This window comes from Hydra vulgaris, chromosome 13, assembly GCF_038396675.1.
Source record: "Hydra vulgaris chromosome 13, alternate assembly HydraT2T_AEP".
NCBI classification, from domain to species: Eukaryota; Metazoa; Cnidaria; class Hydrozoa; order Anthoathecata; family Hydridae; genus Hydra; species Hydra vulgaris.
The window spans coordinates 40,647,501-40,670,000 of record NC_088932.1 but is presented as its reverse complement, the minus strand read 5'-3'; the positions used below and the strand labels follow the sequence as shown (position 1 = coordinate 40,670,000).

General features: G+C 26.3%; 1 protein-coding gene across 3 annotated transcripts in view; it reads left to right on the top strand.

Moving 5' to 3' along the window:
• The first annotated feature begins 92 nt into the window (after window positions 1-92).
• The window catches only part of LOC100200526 (atrial natriuretic peptide receptor 1), a 62,195-nt gene continuing 39,787 nt past the window's right edge, over window positions 93-22,500 (top strand). Inside the window, exons 1-3 of one of the 3 annotated variants that reach the window (XM_065816606.1) lie at window positions 93-840; window positions 20,286-20,596; window positions 20,993-21,134. In XM_065816606.1, coding sequence (XP_065672678.1) covers window positions 174-840; window positions 20,286-20,596; window positions 20,993-21,134 — 1,120 coding nt within the window. In that variant the 5' untranslated portion in view covers window positions 93-173. Of the gene's footprint in view, window positions 841-16,321; window positions 16,394-20,285; window positions 20,740-20,992; window positions 21,135-22,500 lie in introns of those variants that run through there. The other 2 variants (XM_065816608.1, XM_065816607.1) reach the window with 2 other exon arrangements.

Below are 22,500 nucleotides of genomic sequence, written 5' to 3'. Positions count from 1 at the left end.
AATTGTAACGTTTTATATAACAGATGTTTTTTTAGTTGTATTTAAATTTGTTACACATTTTATTTTAAAATGAATCCAAGCTTTTTGATACAATAGCGTTAATAATTTACCGCATTCAAGCGTTTTTCAGTTTTGTTTTAGAATTTTTTTTTCGTTTTATTTATAACAATAGCATGACCTTTCAACTTTTTATTAATGTCTTGTTGGTAAATTTTGTCGTATATTATGTATCATCAGATATTATTGTTGGTATGCTTATTTCGTTTACATCTAATGACGTTAATGCAAAAACATACGCGGGAGCAGTTAGTCGCGTTGTTGATGATATCAACAGTAACGATGAAATACTAAATGGCACAAAACTAATTTATTATATAGCTGACCCTTCTTGTAATGATCGTGATGGTCTAGGAGCAAGTGTAACCCTGTTTAAAAACTATAGCATAGATGTGTTCATAGGACCTCCGTGCAGCGAGTCTTGCTTATCAAGTGGACTTTTATCTAGTTATGAAAAAATACCTATGATTTCTTTCGGATGTTCCTCCAATCTTCTTTCCAACAAAACTAACTATCCTTACTTTGCAAGGACAAAACCGTTTGCCAGAACAAGTTCACTATACACGCCAAAAACTTTCTTACAAATTTTAAAATATTTTTCATGGAAACACGTTTGTTTAATACAATCTGATAATGATATTTACGCTCCAATGGCGCAAAGAATTTATGAAGAACTCACTTACAAAGGCAACATATCAGTAGAGTTAGAAAGTTACTACCCAAACTATGTTGATTATTTGAGCAAGAAAAATATTTTGATTGGATTGCAAAATAAATGCAGAAGTAAGGTTATATTATATGTACATTTTTTTTATTATTTAAATAACAATACAAAATAAATTTAAACACGTTGCTATAAACTTGAACTACTTTTTTAAAATGATATTGTCAAACCGAACTGTTTATTTGTTATACATAATGTTAGAGTTGTTGTAACTTTACAGAACGTTGTACGATATACTATAATTTACTAAATATACTAATATACTAACATGCTTATACTATTATATTTAGTAAATTATAGTATACAAGGATGACTTAGCGCCAAACCAGCCTATACAACAAATATGCTGAGATGAGATAAGTAGACTCAAAGTTTAAAACTTTTTAACAAAAGCCGATAAACTAAAAAAATTTAAAGTAATCGCAGTTCTGTGCTTTAAAAATTTTAAGGCACAGAACTTTGCAAACACCAATATACAGTAGTATATTGGTGTTTGCAAAGAAAAACTATATGAATCATTTTTAACATAAACTAATTTTCTTCAACTTTGTTGTATAGGCAAGTTTGGCACCTAACCATCCAGTTACTATACAACGGCCGCGCTGATTTCATTTTAGCTAAGCGGTTGACGTCAACACTGTAGAAAAATCCTGCATTTCCATATATTCTTTAGTGTCAAAGTTCTTGCTAAATTGTCAAGTCAAAATTTGTAGTTCGTTTTGTAATAATCATAGTTCATAAATGCTGTGTCACAAATTGCTACGAAAATTATAATTTATAAGTTAAAGTTTTTTTTTTTTTGGACATCAGAAGCAGAAGAAAGAAAAAAGTTGTAGGCAGTCATACCAAATAAAGACAAAATACTAGATAAGAAAGACACAGGATACGTTTCAACAGATAATTATATTAAAAAAAAATTGCGATCTATTATCTTTACGAGTGTAAAATAGAGATAAATATTTAAATTTTAAATCCGATTGTTCGATTATTTTGCAGTTAAGCAGCTAATTTATTTTTAGCTTTCTAAACTCTCGTCCGTAGAGACTTTTTAATATTTATAAAAAGACAAAGTAAACTAAGTAAACAAATGTTTATAAAAAGTTATTTTTATTTTATATATAAATTTTGTTTATTAGTTTTTTATATTAAATATTTTATATTACTATTTTTCTATATTACTATATTTTGAACTAATTATAAATCTATATAATAAAATTGTAAATAAATAATTTATGTAATAAAATTATATAAAAAATTTTATAAATATATTCATACTCATTTTTTATTAAAAATTACTTATTCTTAAAATAAAGTAAGAAACACGCAGAAAAAAAAAAAACTTTTGAAATACTTATAGTTACATAGTTATACTTTTAATCACTTTTAGAAAATAATATTTCACGGCGTAGTTAGTAAATCGGCAATTTACAAATTATTCGAATTCTCTTAATTGAAATTAGCATAATTTTATTAGCGTATTATGACCAAATATAAGCTTTACAAGTTATATTTTTTATTACTTCAGGTTTTTTAATATTTAAAGAAACTTTTCCATTTCTATATTTAATTTCCAAAAATTTTCACCACTCCTAATAGTTAATCTAAAGAACACTATTTTGGAGTCTTTAGATCGATTTCGCTCATCGACGTTAATATGAACTTAGTAAAAACCTTTTGAAAAAGTGCCTTAACCCAATATAGATCTTAGTTCTAATCGGTTCTGACATATATTAACTCTATGTAGTTGTCAAAATACAATATTTCTATCAATTTTCACAAAAAATACTAGAATTCTGACCAAGAAAGAGTTTATAATTAAGAAAAATTGCCAACACCGAGTAGTTAATTTATTTTAGTCATTTTGTATTCAACTTTAGTGCACCACCGCAAAGTTTTTTCAAGCTTATAAATTAAATAATTTAACGCCGCTTAACTGCAGGATAACCTGATTGCTTCCATATCACGTGGAGAAATAGACACTAGTTGTCTGCTCCCACTTGACAAAATGTTATACAATCGCTTAATAATCATAGGAAACTATAACTCTAATGGAGTTGATATATTTAACACTGAAACAGTGAATGGAGTATTCTATAGAATTAAATTTTTTTTTACCATTGTAATTCTTTCATAACCACAAGTGCGTCGTAGTTTGTTCTGAAGATAAATAATAATTTTCAGTACAAATCATTTTAATGAGTAAAATCTATAATAAAAACGCGCTAAAAGAACATAATTGACATAATGAATTAATGGGCGCTTTTTAAATACTCATGAGATCTATAGTCTATACATCTGAAAAAACATTGCATTTCAATAATACTTTTCTTTAAACTATATTTATAGTTTTAAAAAAAAAAAGCAACTGCAATTTTTTTTCAATAGATTACTTGTTACCAATAAAAAATACATCAACTTTTAACCAATAAAAAGTATTCTGTTGAAATAAGTATTTTCAAATAATTAGAGAATCAAAGAAATAAAAAATTTCAGAACTTTGGAATGTCACGTGTAAGGCCGTCCCGAAAGCATATTTTAAAACCCGTAAAATATACCGTAAAATCGCCTAAGTTCGGTCACTTAAGCTTTGAACATTTATTTATCACGCATAAATAAAAAAATTTCAACTTTTTTTCCTGAAACATAGAGAAAAATTATATTGGTAACTGTTATTGAAAAAATAAAAAAATGAAAACCAAAAACTAGTATTTGAAATGATATTTAATTAAATTAATATTTAATTTAAAATGAAAACATCTACTTTGAACGAACTTTCAATACCATCTAATAAGTTCGGTCGCTATATAAATACTAATGACTTTTGGGGCACCAAAGAAAAAAAAAAAGAGCACATATAAAAAAAAAAAAGGAGGAAAAAAACAAAAAGGAGCTCATAAAAAAGAAAAAGGAGGAAAAAAACAAGAAGGAGCACATAAAAAAGAAAAAGGAGGAAAAAAACAAGAAGGAGCACATAAAAAAGGCCTTTTTAAAGATAAGTAGTAGTTTTTTTATTTTTTATTGTAGTTAGCCAATTATTTTATTACTTTGGCCATTATCATACTTTTTATTACTTTGGCCATTATCATACTTTTTATTACTTTGGCCATTATCATACTGGCTAATAAATTATAAATATATTTTTCAATTAATTTAAAAAGGTTTTTTCAATTAACAAAAAAACACTACTTTGCTTTAAATGAGCTTTGTATGTTTATTGGCAATTCTTGCACGTAAGGTTACCGGTAAATTTTACATTCATCAATATTTCACAATATTACTGCTAATTGTCTCCTTTGTTGTTTATCCGTGAATGACCGTAGTTAGAGTATTTCAAAATTTCACTAATTTTAAAAAGTAGTTAATTTTCAAAAACTAATAATTTTTTTTGTATATATAATTAATTTGGTGATTCTTAATAATACTAAGATTAAATATGATCATTTATTTTATTAATTTACTTACTTTAGATTTTAATAGTATGCATTTTTTCAAATTGTTGTTTTGCTAAAGAATTATTTCATCAGGTTGCATAAAAACATTATTATTTTTTTTTATAGATTCATATTTACGAACTAATTACAAATATTATTTGATAAAAAAAGTTTGTGTTTTGCATGCTTTTTTATATTTGTCTTAAATGACCGAAATTACATGGTGACCGAACTTAGGCGATTTTACGGTATAGGCTCAGAATAGGCAGAAATTTGAGCACTGATTCGAAAAGAGAGGTAAGTGCGCCTTTGAAAAATATAATTAAAATCAAAACAACCAGATTTTTGAAATAAATATCTAAGTAATGATAAAATAAGTTTATCAATACTAGTCTTGTCTTACTATCAAACACAGGAAATTTTTTTTTTTTTAGTACTCTTCAGAGTATTTATAAAGTATCAAAATCTATTTGTACAAGAGAATTTTAACTCCTAAAAATCTCAAGATTTCAATAAAGTTTATCTTGGTTAAGCAGATTTTATCTGTTGTTAATTTAAAGAAATGGAAAAAAATCTACAAATATGTTTTTCGTAAAATGTGTCCTTGGTCTTGAAGCATACTCAAGGACAAAGTTTATATTCAGTTGTACGTGACTACTGGTGAAGTACTTTTGCATACAAAGATTATGCAGTTTTACCAGACTACTGGTGACTTTATTTATAAATAATTTATATGTTAGTTATAAAGAGTTAGACATTAGAGTTTTTTAAAAAAAAATTTTTTTACTGATTGCAAAATTAGCTTACATGTTCGATGTCAGTATATGAACTCTGAGGAAATTTTGTAATCATGCTTTTTCATGCTTCAACCGTAGTTTTGAGGAGACCATATATGACATATTTTTTATTACATAACTCTAATAAAACATCATCTTAAAACATTAAACACTTTTTAAAAATTCAGAAAAAGTTTGGCAGGCTACATTAACTTATATATAAAATATTATTTGAAAATTTAACAAAGAAAGTGAAATTTATATGTTTGTCTACTGAAAAGTGATTTTTCTTACAGTTACATATAAAAACTGACATTAAAAGCAAGAAAAAGTATTGAAGTCAAATAAGTTAACCAAAAAAAAGTGGATTATGGCAAGTGATTGTAGCATTTTTTGTATTGTAATAATTGAAAAAAAAAAAGATTTAAAAAAATCAAACTAAGTGGTTTAAATTAAACAATATAATGAAAAAAGAGTAATGAAGAAAAGACAATAGAATTATCAAAAAAAAAAAAGAACAAGTCAGTTGTTATGCTATTAGTATTTTTGTTATTATATAAATGTGTTTTGTATGAATAAACTCTTGAAATATTTAACTTGAATTTGCATGTGTGCAATTTTGCAAGACTTCTAAATTTGTTTCTTGTCAAATATAATATCCATGTTCTTTAAAGCATTTTTGATACAAAGTTTATATGCAGTTGCACCAGACTACTGGTAAAGTACTTAAAGTGTGCAAAGTGTGAATTTTAGGCTGAGGCAGAGGTTGTTCTAAGCTCGTTACTGCATCTTTTTACTAACTTGTTAATTATAAAGAGTTAAAAATATCCGTTTTTGGAAGAAAAAAAAAGGTTTAGCAGGGTGTTTTAACTTAGATATAAATAGGATGAAATCCAGTTTTCATCCTATTTATATATAAGTTAAAATACCTATTAAAAATTTATTGGAAAATTTAACGAAAAAGTGATATTTATTTGTTTTACTACTGAACAGTTCTTTTTTACAGTTACGTACAAGTGTTGATATTACAAGTTAGCAAAGAGTATTGACGTCAAAAAATTTAACTCAATAAAGGTGAATTATGGCAATTATTGAAATAAAAAAACTCCATCAAAACAAGCATTTTCATTTGTAGAAGCAAGTATTAAAAATAAATTTATTAGTATTACTTCAAAATTAAACATGAGACGTCTCTATTTTATATTATTATATAAGAGAGCACACTTGATTTTATTGGTTATACCAAAAATTACATAATGAATCTATCCCATAATATTTGGAAATATGGAATACTTTTTATTCAAGTTTTTTTTTTTCATTTTTCTAGACATATTCTTTTTCTTCTGGAGTATATAATGTAAAAAAAATTATTATCATTATAAATATAAAATTTATCTAAGTTTGTCGCTTTGTTTAATATTACTTACCATCAGCTGCTATGAATGGGCAAACATTTTTTACCAATTATAGAATACAATAACCAATATTTTGTTCGGGTTAAAAGCTATAAACTAACAAACATGTGCTTTACAGGTATTGTCTTTTGAAATTGAAATAAACAACAACATGAATTTGTATGTTTACAATTTTTCTTGTTTCTACCTTTTTACACTTAGTTTTTCATAAAAGTGTGTTAAGCTGAGAATTATTCCTTTTTGGTAATCAGTTTACTATATCAAAACACACTTGTAGACATCAGCTTAGAGATTTTTTCTTATAGCTTATTATGCTACAATGCATCAAAATTTTTTGTTACTATACATTACAAAGGCAATCTAAATTAGCTCTTACTAACAATTGCTTTTAATTTGAGAGTGTTGCAAATTATCTGCGCTAGCTAAAACAACCAGAAAGCAATATTCTCAAACTTAAAATGTCTTAGTGATGTATATAACTTATATATGGGAGTAATCATTGCAAAGTTCTGAAAATGAATAAGGCAATTTTTTCAAAATATTTTTCTTGCTAAAAGATAGGATCAATGGGAACTTAGTTTGAAAAAAATTGTACCAATTTAAAATTATTCTATTGATATTACTAGGTAAATTTTAAAACTGTTTTGAAAACTATATCGTATAAGAATCACGGCATAGTTAAGTTTTACCATCTGGTTTATAGTTTGTTACAATAGTTAACTTTTTTTATATCTAAGAGTTATAAAAACCATTAGGAAAAAAAACTGATTTTTTTAAATCTTTTTTTTTAAGCAAATATCATGAAAATCACGGGTGTTTTGAGTTATGAAGTTTTTTTAAAGTAGAAGTACTATATTGTACAAAATTGGATAGAAATGTCATACTTTTTTTGTTATTATTATTTGATTTTTTATGGAATTACTCATTTCACTTTTATTATTCAATGCGTTTTTTGGCATTTGTTTTAAATTAAACATACGCGCAAAAGCCTCTCTTTCAAAATCAGCGAATCAGATTGCACATATCTCTGCCTATTTTGAGCATGTATTGACGGTGTTCGATTGACGTCATGATGTAAACAGTGTTACTCTGACGCCATCTTGTATGTAAAGATACACATAATTTCAACAATTTGAAGTTTATAATAAAATTATAATCATTGGATCCTTTGCAACTTGTTTACGTTTATAGCACGAGTGTTGATTGCCTCTAAAATGACACATTCTTCCAAGTTTGTGGTTTCGCTTGTTGCCAATTATTATTGCTATTAATTTTTATTAAATACTTTTTAATATACTAAAGCAATTTAATGAGTAATTCAGCATATTATTATATACATAGCATTTTAAAATATTAATAAAATTTAAGTTGTTTAACATGCTTAAACGACCAAAATGTGTTCGCTGTGTCGGAGTTATGTATGTTAGCAAATTGTCAAAAAAATTTAAAAAAAAAATAGAATCTCATGTGTTATAATACTTAAAAGAAGATGTTAATAATGCAAAACAAAAATAATTAAGTCTATTTTTGAATGCTTTGGAGTATTTATATACAGTTTATTTATTCGCACATTACTTATAAATTATAAGTAATGTGCGCATAAGTAAACAGTAAATAAAGCACTCTAAAGCATTCAAAAGTCTTGTTTTCAAAGCTGTAGTATAATATAATACACCTTTGAAAACAAGTTATTCAATAGAGTTTTTTAATAAGCAAAAATAAATTACTTATATTGTGAAATAAAGAATTAAATTCTACATAAATTTATTCAAAAATAATTTTTAAAAACCTATCTACTACAAGGTATGTTATCTAAATAATTGTAATTAAATACGTTATGGTAATAAACGCTCATGCTAATAATATGCTAATAAACGCCAGGGCAAAAACACGGGTTTCAAAGTGGGGGGGGGGGGGGGAAGAAGGGTAACATTCGACATTTCTACAAAAAAATTCTCTATATCTAGAATTTTGTGAATAAAAAAAAAGTTCCTCTAGAGAAAAAGTGGGGTACGTGCCCCCCTGGTTTCCCGGTGTCGTCGGCCCTGAACGCTAATAATAAACATGCTAATAAACGCTCGCTTTGTTTACTTTATTTGCCATGCAGTGTGGCGGCCGCGAATTTAAACGTCATGTGGCAGAAAACCATCAAAATATGCGTTTAAAAGAGCTTACCGTCCTGTAAGCATATTTTGAAACCCTATACAGGCTCAGAACAAGCTGAGATATGCGCAATCTGATTCGCTGATTTTGAAAGAGAGGCTTTTGCACCAAACAATTGTAAAGAATTTATAACCTGATGTCCACAAGTGTATATTGATATAGTAAACTGGTTACAAAAAGGAATAACTCTTAAATTACCACACCTTTATGAAGAACTAAGTAAAAAAAGGTAGAAACAAGAAAAATTGCAAACATAAAAGTTCATATTGTAGTTTATTTCAATTTCAAAAGTCAATATATATAAAGCACATGTTTGTCGATATATAGCTTTTAATCTGAACAAAATATTAGTTAAAAATGTTTACTCTTTATTAGCAACTGATGGTAAATAATATCAGATAAAGCAACAAAGTTAGATAAATTTTATATTTATTATGGTAATAATTTATTTTACATTATATACTCCAGAAGAAAAAAAAAATGTCTGCTCTAAAAAATGAAAAAAAAACATATTTATCTTTCATATTTCCAAATTTTATGAATAGTTTTATTATTTAATCTTTGGTATAACCAATCTTTGGTATAAAATCAAGTGTACTTTTTTTTGAATTTCTGTGAATACCTCTTGTATAATAATGGAGAAGTTGCATGTTTTATCTTGAAGTAATATTATTAAATAATAAATAAAAACTTCTTCAAATGTTAAAGCTTGTTTTAATAAAGTTTTTTTATTACAATAATTATTATAACACATAATTCACCTTCAATTGATTTTATTTTTTAACTATAATACCCTTTGCTAGCTTGTAATATTAACACTTATATGTAACTGTATAAAAGAACTGTCCAGTAGAAAAACAAATATATATCACTTTTTTTGGTAAACTTTCTAATAGATTATTAATATACAATTTTTATCCTATTTATATATAAGTTTCCGTGATTTTCTTCCCGATGGCCCTTGGGTAGAAATCTTCCGTCTTCCTGTTGACAAATGGGCTTCTTAAACAACTTTGTGGATCCAGGCAGGTATGAAATCCTTTATTCCCTCTCAAAGATTTCAGGTCAAGCCTCGCTCTTTTCCATGTTTTCCTCACATTGCGCTGCTGCAATTGCCAATCGAAACCGTTACTTTTACCATATCTATCAGCAAATTTATTCTCCAGAAAACAGACGTCTGTTTATTACTGCTAGAAACCATTGTAAAAAGGTTTTGTCTAACGCCAAAGCCCGCCATTCTCAGGTCATGAAATCTTGTATTTCATCACAAAAATTTCTCGTAACTTCTGGAGAATCTTTAATAGTATCAATAATAAGACAAATCTGTAATTCTAACTCTCTTATATGGTTCAGACTTTGTCACCTCATCTAAAGACAAAGCTGAATTGTTTGCTAAGAACTTTTCATCAATATCATCTCTTGATTCCACTAATCAATATGGATTTCGATCTTTTTGTTCTGATTTGGTAACAGTAATAACTGGTAGGTTTTACCGTGCATTAGATAAAGGTAGGGAGGTTAAGGCCATCACTCTTGACATTTCAAAAGCTTTTGATAAAGTTTGGCATGCTTGTCTTCTCCATAAGCTTTCTTCTTATGGTGTATCTGCCAATATCTTTAAGATTATTGAATCCTTCCTTTCCAATTGTAGTATAAAAGTTGTCCTTGATGGATAGCACTTTTCTTCTTATTCTGTAACTTCAGGGGTTCCTCAAGGTTCAGTCTTTGGCCTTATACTCTTTTTAATTTACATTAACAATCTTCCAGATATTCTCACATCTAAGGTGGCATTGTTTGCGGATGATACTACCATTTATTCTTGTCGTGATAAGAAACCAACACCCTCTGATTGCTTGGAGGGGGCATTTGAGCTTGAAAAGGATCTCACTCCTGCTACAGCATTGGACTCATAGTGGCTGGTGAACTTTAATTCAGATAAAACTCAATTTTTTTTAGTCAATTGTTATCGCAATAATTTAGATCTTCCTATATTTATGAACTGTAATATGCTTGATGAGTCATCTGCTCTCATATTCTAGGATTAACTCTTACTTTTGATCTTTCTTGGAAACCATATATGAAATCCGTTGCAAAATTAGCATCTGCTAAAGTTGCATCTCTTTATCGAGCTCTATACTTTCTTACTCGGGTTTTTATTCTCTATCTCTATAAATCTAAAATCCGGCCTTGATATCTAAAATCTGCCCTAGATATAGCAACACTGTTGCTATATCTAGGGCAGATTTTCTAATGATGCCCTTTTTCTTTTAGACAAGGTGCAAAAACGTCAGTTCTTTGGAATTCGCTTCCTTTATTTTGCTTTCCTGATTCATATAATTTGCAATCCTTTAAGTTATCTGTCAATCATTATCTTACTCTACAATTTTCATCTTTTCTCTTTCAGTAACTTCCAACTTTAACTAATGGTTGCTTGCAGCCTTGTTGGAAGCGAAGATGTTTAAAAAAATCAAACGTTAAAATACTCTGCCAAACTTTTTTTAACTTTTCGCAATGTGTTTGAAGGTTTAAGAATGATATTTTTTTAAAGTTATGTTAAGAAAAATATTGACATACGCCTTATCAGCCTACTCAAAATTTAGGTCAAACAGTAACTTCATCAGAGTTCGTAGATTTACATGGAACTTGTAAGCTAGTTTGATAAAACAACTGTAAAAATTTTCTTTTTCCAAAAATATAAATGTTTAAATATTTATAATTAACAAATTGGTATAAAGATGCTGTAACGAGCTTAGAACAACCTCTGCCTCAGCTTAAAATTTATACTTTGCATACTTTAAGTACTTTATTAGTAGTCTAGTGCAACTGCATATAAACTTTCTATCGAACATGCTTTATAGAGCATGGACACTTCATTTGACGAGAAACACATTTAGAAATCATGCAAATTGCACACATGCAAATTCAAGTTAAATATTTCAAGAATTTATACATACAAAGCACATTTTATAATAACAAAAATATTCGTAGCATGACAACTGATTTTATTCTTTTTATTTGATTAATTTTATTGTATTTTTTTATTACTCTTTTTTTATTATATCGTTAGATTTTAACCACTAAGTTTGGTTTTTTTAAAATCTTTTTTTTTTCAATTATTACAATACGAAAAATGCTACAATCACTTGCCATAATCCACTTTTATTTGGTTAACTTATTTGACTTCAATACTTTTTCTTGCTTTTAATGTCAGCTTTTATATGTAACTGTGCAAAAAATTACTGTTCAGTATACAAACATATAAATTTTCACTTCTTTTGGTAAATTTTCAAATAATATTTTATATATAAGTTAATGTAGCCTGCCAAACTTTTTCTGAATTTTTAAAAAGTGTTAAATGGTTTAAGACGAAGTTTTATTAGAGTTATGTAATAAAAAATATATCAGTCTCCTCCAAACTATGGTTGAAACAAAACATGAAAACAAAATCTCCTGAGAGCTTATATATTGACAAGGAACATGTTAGCTTGTTTTGTTATCAGTAAAAATTTTATTTATTTAAAAACTCTAAAGTTCATCTCTTTATAATTATCCTATAAATCAATTTATGAATAAAGTTCTTCACCAGTTGTCTGCTAAAACTGCATATAATTTTTAAATGCAAAAGTACTTCACAAATAGTTTCGTACAACTGTAGATAAACTTTGTATTTTAGTATGCTTCAAGGCCAAGAACATATTTTACAAGAAATACATTTAATGATCTTTTCGAATTTACTTCAACACATAAACTTCTCATTTTCATTTCTTTAAATTAACAACAGATAAAACCTCCATTACCAAGATAAACTTTATTGAAATTTTGAGATTTTTACGAGTGAAAATTCTCCTGTACAAATAGATTTTGATACTTTTTAAATACTCTGAAGAGTACTAAAATAAAGTAAATTTCCTTTTTTGATAGTAACACAAAACTTGTATTGATAAATTTAGTCCATTGATAAACTTAGTTTATCATAACTATGAAATTTATTTCAATAATCTGTTTAGACTTTAAACATATTTTTCAACAAAGGAGCACTTGCCTTTCTTTCAAAATCGACAAATCAGATTGCTCATATTTCTGCCCATTCTGAGCCTGTATAGGGTTTAAAAATATGCGTCCCAAAAAGATCTTAAAGGTCTTGACTTTCTTGAGTTTTTTGCCGACAACAACAACAATATATTTACCAGAAATATATTAGGAGGGTCCAAAATTAACTTATTTTAGATTTTTTGTAGTTCAATCACTTTTTCTTAATTAATTTTTTAGGGTAATTTCGAATTTCACAATGTTTTTACTTCATTATCAATACTTAGCTTTCTACTTCAATTTTAATAAAAGTGATTATTTCGACAAAAAAATTTACTGTTAAATTAAATGAAATCATTATTATTTTCAAATATAAGTGATGTAAAACACATGGTAATTTTTTTTTATTTTATTTTATTAACAAAAGGTGTAATCACTATGCCTAGTTATAAATAACACAAAAAATTAGACATGGTACTTAATCAAGATAGTCTAATATTAATAATAATTTGTTTCGACTTCTATTGAAAGAGCGAAATAACTTTGTGGAAGTCATCGTAGGTGATTATGGATTGCTGTGATGATCAAGTAGAACCTTCAAATTAGTAGCATATTCTTCTATAGACATAAGACGGCGCTTTTTGGTATTTTTATCAGAAATCTTGATTTTAAATAGACTTGATTTTCCGCGGCAATGACCTACTCGTTTGTCTAAAATAAATTACTTCTTCAATCGTTTTTGGCATTTTATCAGATCTTGCTCTTTTTCAATATATTTACTGACATCTGATCCACTAGTAAATGGGCCGCCTTGTAGTTTTAAACAAGTTAAAATAGAATTTCTCCTGGACGCCTGATGAAAGGCTTGTTGTTCTTTTTTAGTTGAGCCACTTTATTTTAGTTGAATCTGTCGCTGGTTACAACTGTATCCTATACTTTCAATTTTTCTAACAATAGGACCCATTTTCCGAATTAGTTCTAAATTATTTGAATCTTTATTTCTTAAATGGTTTGAATATTTAAGAACATTACCACGTGAAACATTTGAAAGTGACGGTTTTTTTCGAAGTCGATTGCTATGAGTTCCACACTGACGCTCAAGTTTAATACTATTTGTAACTGTTTTATCGACTCCAACGACGTGATTAAAAACGTAATACTCATCATGTAATCGATCATTGTTTCTTTCTCCATACCCATAATGCTTTCCTCTTTGGTGTCGAAGAACTATAGCTAAACTTTGCCGAACTATATTTGCAAGAATAATGCAATCATCAAAGTTCTTTGATGCGTATTTTCGAACTGCATCAACAACTTCTAAGCCATAATCTTCTTTAATGAGTTTTCAAAAAGTCTCTTTGATACTCCTTGAACACACGACTCTTTAAATTTAAAGAATTATTCATTTATGATATCATTAGATAACCTTGCATACATCTTGCTAAAGAATATTTGCAGTTTAGAATGCGTGGCTTTACCTATAGTTTTACAGAAAAATGGTAAAATGACTTGCATTCCAAAAGCTACTACCACAATTAAAGTAACTAATCAAAATTCAGAGAATCTCGGACTAAACAAGCAAGTTTATTTGTGATATATTCATGTTGGTCTAAAAACTCCTTCCCAGTGAAAGCAAACTATAGAAGAACATTTCGAAAGACATTCAAATTAAACATCTTTAAACTCAAAAAGAAAAATATCTTTGTTTTCACGCTGCGTAAAAGTTTTAAATTCTTTATGACAATTCCATGGTTTTTGAATAAAACTCGGAACAAACAAGTTTAGTACCCATGATAGAAAGGTTAAGGATAACGTTTCCGTACTTTTGTTAATAGATATATCTAACAGAAAGCCTTTGAAAAGGTTATCCATATTCATTTCATTTTCAACTTGGTTTAGAACTTTTTCAATTGCTCTGTCAAAACCTAAAGCTACAGCTTTAGGTTTTGACAGAGCAATTGAAAAAGTTCTAAACCAAGTTGAAAATATGTGAAGTGCAAAACAGCTGACCAGCAGGAATTTCTTTATCGAGTATATCAGCTGTGACTTTAGATATTTCTATATTATGAATAGTACTGTCAATCATATGAACATCTACCTTCTCGTATAGTTCTTCTGAGGTGTATTTTGATATGTAAACCAGAAGGTGCAAAGATCCCAACATGCTTTCGAGCGGTAGAGTCAGTTGCGTAAATTATTATATCGCCACTATTTTTAGCTTGAACAACTCAAGAGAAGAGAAAACGCGTGCATCTGTTTTAGTTTTTTACGTATGGCACTGCGTGTTGGGAGTGTGTTAGAATCAATAAATGTGTTCTCAATAGCTTCACAATCATTTTTATCGTACTTAGATATACGGTCAGTTTCATCTGGAATTTTCCATTTTGTTTTAAAAATTCGATTGTTGATTACTTTCAGTGCCATTTGCATTTCCCTCATCGAGAATCCTTCTCCATCTAACTCTGCACATGCATGGTAGATATCATTTAAGACTAAGTTTTTTGATTGTCGCACATTAGGTGGAACATAAGTATTGTGAGAACTATCTTCAAATATTAATTTTAATTTTGATCTCGTCATGTATAGCGGTTTTGGTTCACTTACATCAACAAACATAACTCTCTTTTTTTAAATTGGTTCAGTGTCTTTTTCAAAGAACTGATATTCATTTTTTGTTAATTCTTTTTCAAAAAATTCATCTTCGTCTTCGAATTCACTTAACTCGCTATCATCAGTATTAACGTACATTGTTTGATAAATTGCTGTTTCATTTCTTATCTTTTTCTCCGAGTTTCTTTTGTAATTATTCATTCATTGAAATACCGAAAATCTTTTCTAGCTTTTCACGACGTTGAGGATTGAAGCAGAAAATGTCAAAAAGTTTTTTAAGGGATTCGTTTATAAAAATACATCTACTTAAAAAACACCTTGCTTGTTTTTGTCAACACATTGTCAACACCTTTTAAGTAGCGATATTCATTGATTTCACTTTGCAGACGTTTTAAAATGGCCTGATATGATATTGTGTAGATAATACGCTCTGTCCAATGAATTTCTACTAACTTTGCAACTCTTCGACAAGCACTTTCAAAAGATAATTTATTGTTGACTTCGATAAAGCCAAGTCAAAGAACATCTCTGAGTAAAGGCAACTTTGTATGATAAAATTTATCAACTACAGGGAGACTTTCTAAAGGAGTTTGTTTTAATTTAAAAATTTCTAAAAGAGTTTATTTTGATTTAAAACTATTTTGTTATTACGTCTTTTTACAATTTTTTTCATTTTAATTGAAATCTAAATTTAGTAAACAATAATCGAAGCAAAGTAAAACAAAAGCTATTTTTTAAGTATTTATAAATTTTACGTTTAAAAACCTAACTATTATTCATTTTAATTCAAATTTATCCAATCCAAATTTAAATTGCATAAATTTTAAAATTAAGTTGCGTAACTTTATACGCAAAATCAGCACTGCAAATATTTTTTTTTTATGTTTTTTTTTTTTTATTCTATCTTTAAAATTGTTTAAATAGAAGTAGACGGCCAACCACAAAAAAATAGAAAAAACTGAATTGTTTTTCAAACTTTTAAAAAAAATTAATAGAGGATAACTAGTTAAACAAAAAATGTAGAATTTTGGACCCATCCTAAATATATATACAATGGTTTTGTTCTAATAGTTAAAAATCGCAATAATCATTATTGCTATTTTTAACAATTAAAACAAAACCAATGTTATAATTATAATACAGCATTATTATAATGCTGCTTAAAAGATAAAAATCGCTAATACCGCTGTGAGTTTTGTAGTGATTACTTTGTTTGGTTGACCAAAATTACTATGTAAAATACTTCCTGTGTGAATTTCATACAAACTTTCTTTTTGAATTAACTTTCTTTTATCAAGTATAAAACAAGCTGGTGTTACCCATTTATTTGATGTTTGTGAATCGCAAACATCAAATAAATGGGGAACTTCTGCTGGTTTTTTACTTGATAAAAGAAAGTTAATTCAAAAAATAAGTTTGTATCGAATTTAAAATAAAAAAACCTGATTTACCCTGTTACCATCACAAATTGTGATAGTAACAGGGTAAATCAGGGTTTTTAATTTTTTCACTAACACAAGTTAATATATAATTTTTATGGTTTTGTCAACCTTTTAAAAAATATTTACTATAATCGGATACCTGAAAATACTCAGTTGCTAAAATGTCTCACATTGCAGCATTGCATAAATTAGAATCAAATCAAATAACTAAAGTGTATAAACTTAATGATATTGCTGTGCTCCCCGAACCAGTTAAATAGTAAAAAGTTTTACCTTGTCTTAAAGTTTCTTATCAAAAATCTGTGCCTTAAAATGTCATCCAGATTTATAGGATGTTGGCAATATTTCTTTTCTTTCAATAATAATTGTATTTGAAAGAATTTTAATGTTTATAGTCTTTATGCAGGTGTATAAATGTGTGATTCAAATTGAGTTGCCAATTTCTTTTTTGGTGGTTTTTAAAAACTATTAGAACTAGAAAGCATGGCTAAACAAGTGTGTTCTTCTCAAAATGTTTGTTATAAAAAGTTCCTTTTGTCTACAAATCGTAAATATGTTTTGCTTGGAACATTTACCGTTGAGTTTTTATCTATAGAGATGCAGTTTAAAAAACTCAGAAAGGATCAGTTGGTACATGTTTTATTACGGTACAACAAATACTAGAGAATGTTAGTATTACTAGTTGATTTTAATGCATCATGGCATTTTTTTAAAAAATGTGGTTTTTATTTAAACAACAACAAACAAATTGATAGTTTATAGCTTTCTTGAATTAAAAAATTTATTATCTATATTATCTGATTTACATAGCAAGGTATGTTGCCAGAAATGATAAGGTTTCAAATGACCTGTACTTTAATTTAGATAATTTACTTCTAAAAGTATGTTTGATTTTAAGAAAATCAAACATACTTTTAGAAATTCATACATTTTACTATGGAAATCAATCATAGAGGATTAGCTGTGACTTAGTATGTCAATGGGTAATATATTGCTATATTATGCTCCATAATGTATTTAAAAACATGTTTTAAATAAAAAACTTCATGTTTACGATGAAAATTTTTGTTAAATAATAATGGGTTGTATTTAATTGAGACAATACAATAATTAATGTGGCAATTTTTTTAATTCTAAAGTATTAGTAAGAGGATACTGAAATCATGAATGTCGTTTAAAAATTTTTTTTTGAATATAAGTAAAATATATATGTAAAATAAGTTATGTGGATGTTATTTCAAGTTATCATAGTAATTGTTTTTAATTGCCATATTCATGATTTTTATTGACTGGATTAATTATTTTTAATTGGCAAAAAGAAGATTGCATAAAGAAGAAATGATTTGTGCATTTTTTCTAATGATGCTTTTATTAGAATCATTCCAACTAAGTATGAACAGAAACTACACTGTTATACATTTTTTTAATAAAAGTATTTTCTAAGAATTATTTAAATTATAAAGTCCTATTCTCTAAGGTCTGAAAAAGATCCAAAACAAAAAATTTTGTAATTAAGTGTTAAATAACATACTATAATAAAATGTCCAACAAAAAAAGATTCTGCCTAAAAAGTTGTAATAAAAGTAATGTTACATTTGGTTATATAAAAAAGAGAAAAGTAGTATTATTTAATGAAATTAAGTTTCAAGTTAAGTTCACGTTAAATATGTTTTTTTGTTTAACAAGTTTTGCCTGTAGTTAATGACAACATGCATGGTTAATAGGCCTCTTTTAAAATAGACTTTGTTGCTGGGACATGAAAATGCCCCCATTTTTTATCCCATAAGTGTTTGCATTCTGCAAATACTTTGTTTGTTACTGAAAGCAGCAAACTATAGGTTTATATATAGTTTTATTACAAACCTGTATATATAAACCATTTATATATATAAGTTTATAATATTTATTACTGAGTGTAGCAAACTATAGGTTTGTATATAAAGCATGAGATTGAAAAAATGAAGAAGGAAAATATTTAAATTAACTGTTTTTTATAATTTTTTATAATTGTTTTTTATAGATGTTTTTTATAATTTTTTATAATTTTTTATTTTTTATAATTTTTTATAATTGTTTTTTATAAGATGTTTTTTATAATTTTTTAAAATTCCTATTTAAGGCTAAGAAATTAAAGAGTTAAAAAGTACTTTATTTTTAAAATTTTTTTATTAATTTTGAAAATCATATACTACCGGTGATGGTACCCATTGATTTCTGCACAACTGTTATTGTCATTTTCTTGACCATGCCTTCAGAAAGTCTTGTACTAAGCTAATAGTCTTGCCTGGTTTAGGTAAATATCCTTTGCCATTACGCCAATATTTTTTAATGAGCCAAAATAGTGGGCAATTTAGTGGATTGAGCTTTTTTAGTACAAAATTAAGTTTTCTCAATTTATACTGTTCCAAAGTCTTAATGTAGCAGTGCTAGGCTGTCATGCCAAAACAAACAAAATCTAGTGTGCGATAAGAGCAATTTTTTGCCATATTTGTCAACGGGTTTGTATTTGCAGTTGTTTCCTTACATGGTCACAAAATAATGAAATATAATATATTCATCACCAAGAAGTTGAATAAAGTCACATTTTGTGTCTTATTGACCATCAAAATGCAGCCATTTAATTTGTCAAAACCTAGGTGTAAATTATTTTTTTTATTAGGCTGCATTTCTTTCAAAAGAACTATAAATCTTATTTGCCACTGATGTATTGTTAAAAAAATTTTTTCTACTTTATTCTTTATCTCATTTTATGGATTAAGTCTTAAATATTTTTATAACCCTTGCAACAGCAGATATAGGAATTCTAGTAGCTTTTAAGACTTGTCTGTAGTTCCATGAGGGATTTTCTTTATGAAAGTGAATTTTTTTTTTCTGATTTCAAGTTACTTTATTGACAATTATTAAATACAAAAATTATGATTTTTTTTTTAAATTTCTATCATTACTTGATTAAAATGTTATTATTGTTTTTTTTTTTAATGTGTTAGCAATTTGTTATAAAAGTTGTTTTTATTTCTCTTTTTTTTGATCTCATGCTTTATTTAGAAAAATAGAGTGCTCAATGTTTTTAAAGAATAGAGCAATAATAAATTAGTAAAAACACATATCTAATTTCTTTCTTAAACAGGCTATTTCTCCTTCTGTAGGTCCATTAGAAAGATTCTTCCTACATAAGGAGAAACAGCCTGTCGAAGAAAAAAATTAGATAAGTGTTTTTACTAATTAATTATTGGTCTGTTCTTTAAGAACATTGTGCACTCTATTTGTAGAATACACTAATTTATACATACATACTTACATGCAAACATACATATATACATACATACATAAATACATTCATACATACATACATATATATATATATATATATATATATATATATATATATATATATATATATATATATATATATATATATATATATATATATATATATATATATATATATATATATATATATATATATATATGTATATATATATACATACAAGATATAATATATATATATATATATATATATATATATATATATATATATATATATGTGTGTGTTTATTGTAATATGAAATTATTTTGTTGCTTTTTACTTTTTATTATTTGGTAGAAGAATCCATTGCATGTTTTTATTTTATTTTTAGTATTTATCTTCATTACAAGTCGTCGCGATGTGGTAGATTTTTCTGTTCATGCCTGGAAACTAGGTTGGATGAAAAATAATGAATATGCATTTTTACATTTGGACTTTGACTTTGAATTTGTGAGTTGGACTGTTGATCGAATAGCTCAATGGGGTTTATCTAGAGACTTTGTTTTGAGTTCTGTTCTCGAAGGTTTAATAATTGTATCAAACAGTAGACCTGATGAATCTGACTCTAAGTATATCCAGTTTCTCAATGATGTCGCCAAAAGACTTCAAACTGATTTTAATATAAGTACTTCTGCCAAAAGTGTAATAATGATGCTTATTTTTTTTAACATTCTTAATAATATTGTATAAACATTGCAGGGGCGGATTTAGTTTTCTTTAGAGATGATGTGGAAGGTTCAATAGTTCATAGAGTTTCGAACTTCTAAGAATTATGTAAAAAAGAGGTTGCTACAATTTTTTTAGACTAATTTAAAGGAGGTTAGAACCTCCCTATATCTGCTCATGTATTGTTGTGTTATTAACTTATTAAATGTTTTTAGTTTTGAGTAAGTGATATTTTTAAATTAAATTTAAATTTAATTTAAAATTAAATTAAATGATGCATCATAGTTGTTTAAATTTTTTACTGCATGAATGATATTAAATAATAAAAATTTAAATAAATTATTTTTACATGACTTACATGGTGCTTTTTAGGTTACATCGACTGCTGGATATTTATATGATGCTACAATGTTATATGCAAGAGCTGTGGATGCAATGTTTAAAAGAAATAGCACAGCTTCTATAAAAGATGCTCAACAAATTTTTGAATTTATTAAGAATACCAGCTTTGAAGGTATGCAATATTATACTATCACAGTAAAATAGCATATTTATAAAGATATACCAACATTTGTGCATAACAACTTTTCCATACACAAGTCACATGTTATACAGTATAATGATAATTTTTGTTATGTTAAAAATTTATTGAAATTATGTTTTAATCTTAGTTATAATATTATTTTAAAATATTGAATTTTTAATATTAAATTGAATTTTGAAATTGATAATTAATATAATATCTTCTTTTTATTGCACTGTATTACTTTGTTTATATTTAGCTTTATAATTTTTTTAAATTTAATAAATGTAACAATTAAGGTTTAAGTAAATAAAAGTTATCAATTTTGATTTGTTTATTATTTATCAACCAAAACTATCAACAAACAAAGTCAACATCAAATTTGTTTTATTATTAAAATAGTTGTTTCTAATGTCTCTGTTTAGAATTAGTAACATCGATCATTTATAAAATAACATCATTTATAAACTAAAAGATTATCTCATTATAAAAGTGCTTTTATATTTATTTTTTATTTTTGTATATTATATTTTATAAATGTAATTTTGTATTAGTTTCTATCTATATACTTTTTGTCTATTATTTTCGTAATATTAAAACTAGTAAACTCTAATTTCCTCTCATTTAATTTAATCTAGAAAAATATTTTGTAAACAAAGTATGGTATACATTAGTAATGTTATCAAAGAAAAAATTATGTGTGAAATGGAATCACGCCCGGAACAGGAAAATTCAAATTTTAGTTACTAAATAAATAAACTTGAATTCCTCTGAAAATATAAGTTTTTGGGGTATCTATCTATATATATATATATATATATATATATATATATATATATATATATATATATATATATATATATATATATATATATATATATATATATATATATATATATATATATATATATATATATATATATATATATATATATACATATATATATATATATATATATATATATATATATATATATATATATATATATATATATATATATATATATATATATATATATATATATACAGTATTGTGAAAAAGTTAAGAACCACAAAAAAAACAAATCATAATTTATTTTTATTTTTAAATTTTTTTTTAACCGAATATATTTTTCTGGTAAAAAGAATAATAATAATAAATTTTAGAAAATAGACAAACAAAATAAAAAATGATAATAGTGATAAAAACTTTTAAACAAATATAAAAAATGTATTTAAAGTTTTATAGGTAATTTTAATTTTAAAAAAATTGTGAAAAAGTTAAGAACCACAGAATAAAAAACGATAATTTTTACCACCTAATACCGCGTAATTCTACCATGAATTTTTAAGCACTCATTTATACGATTTGGCATTG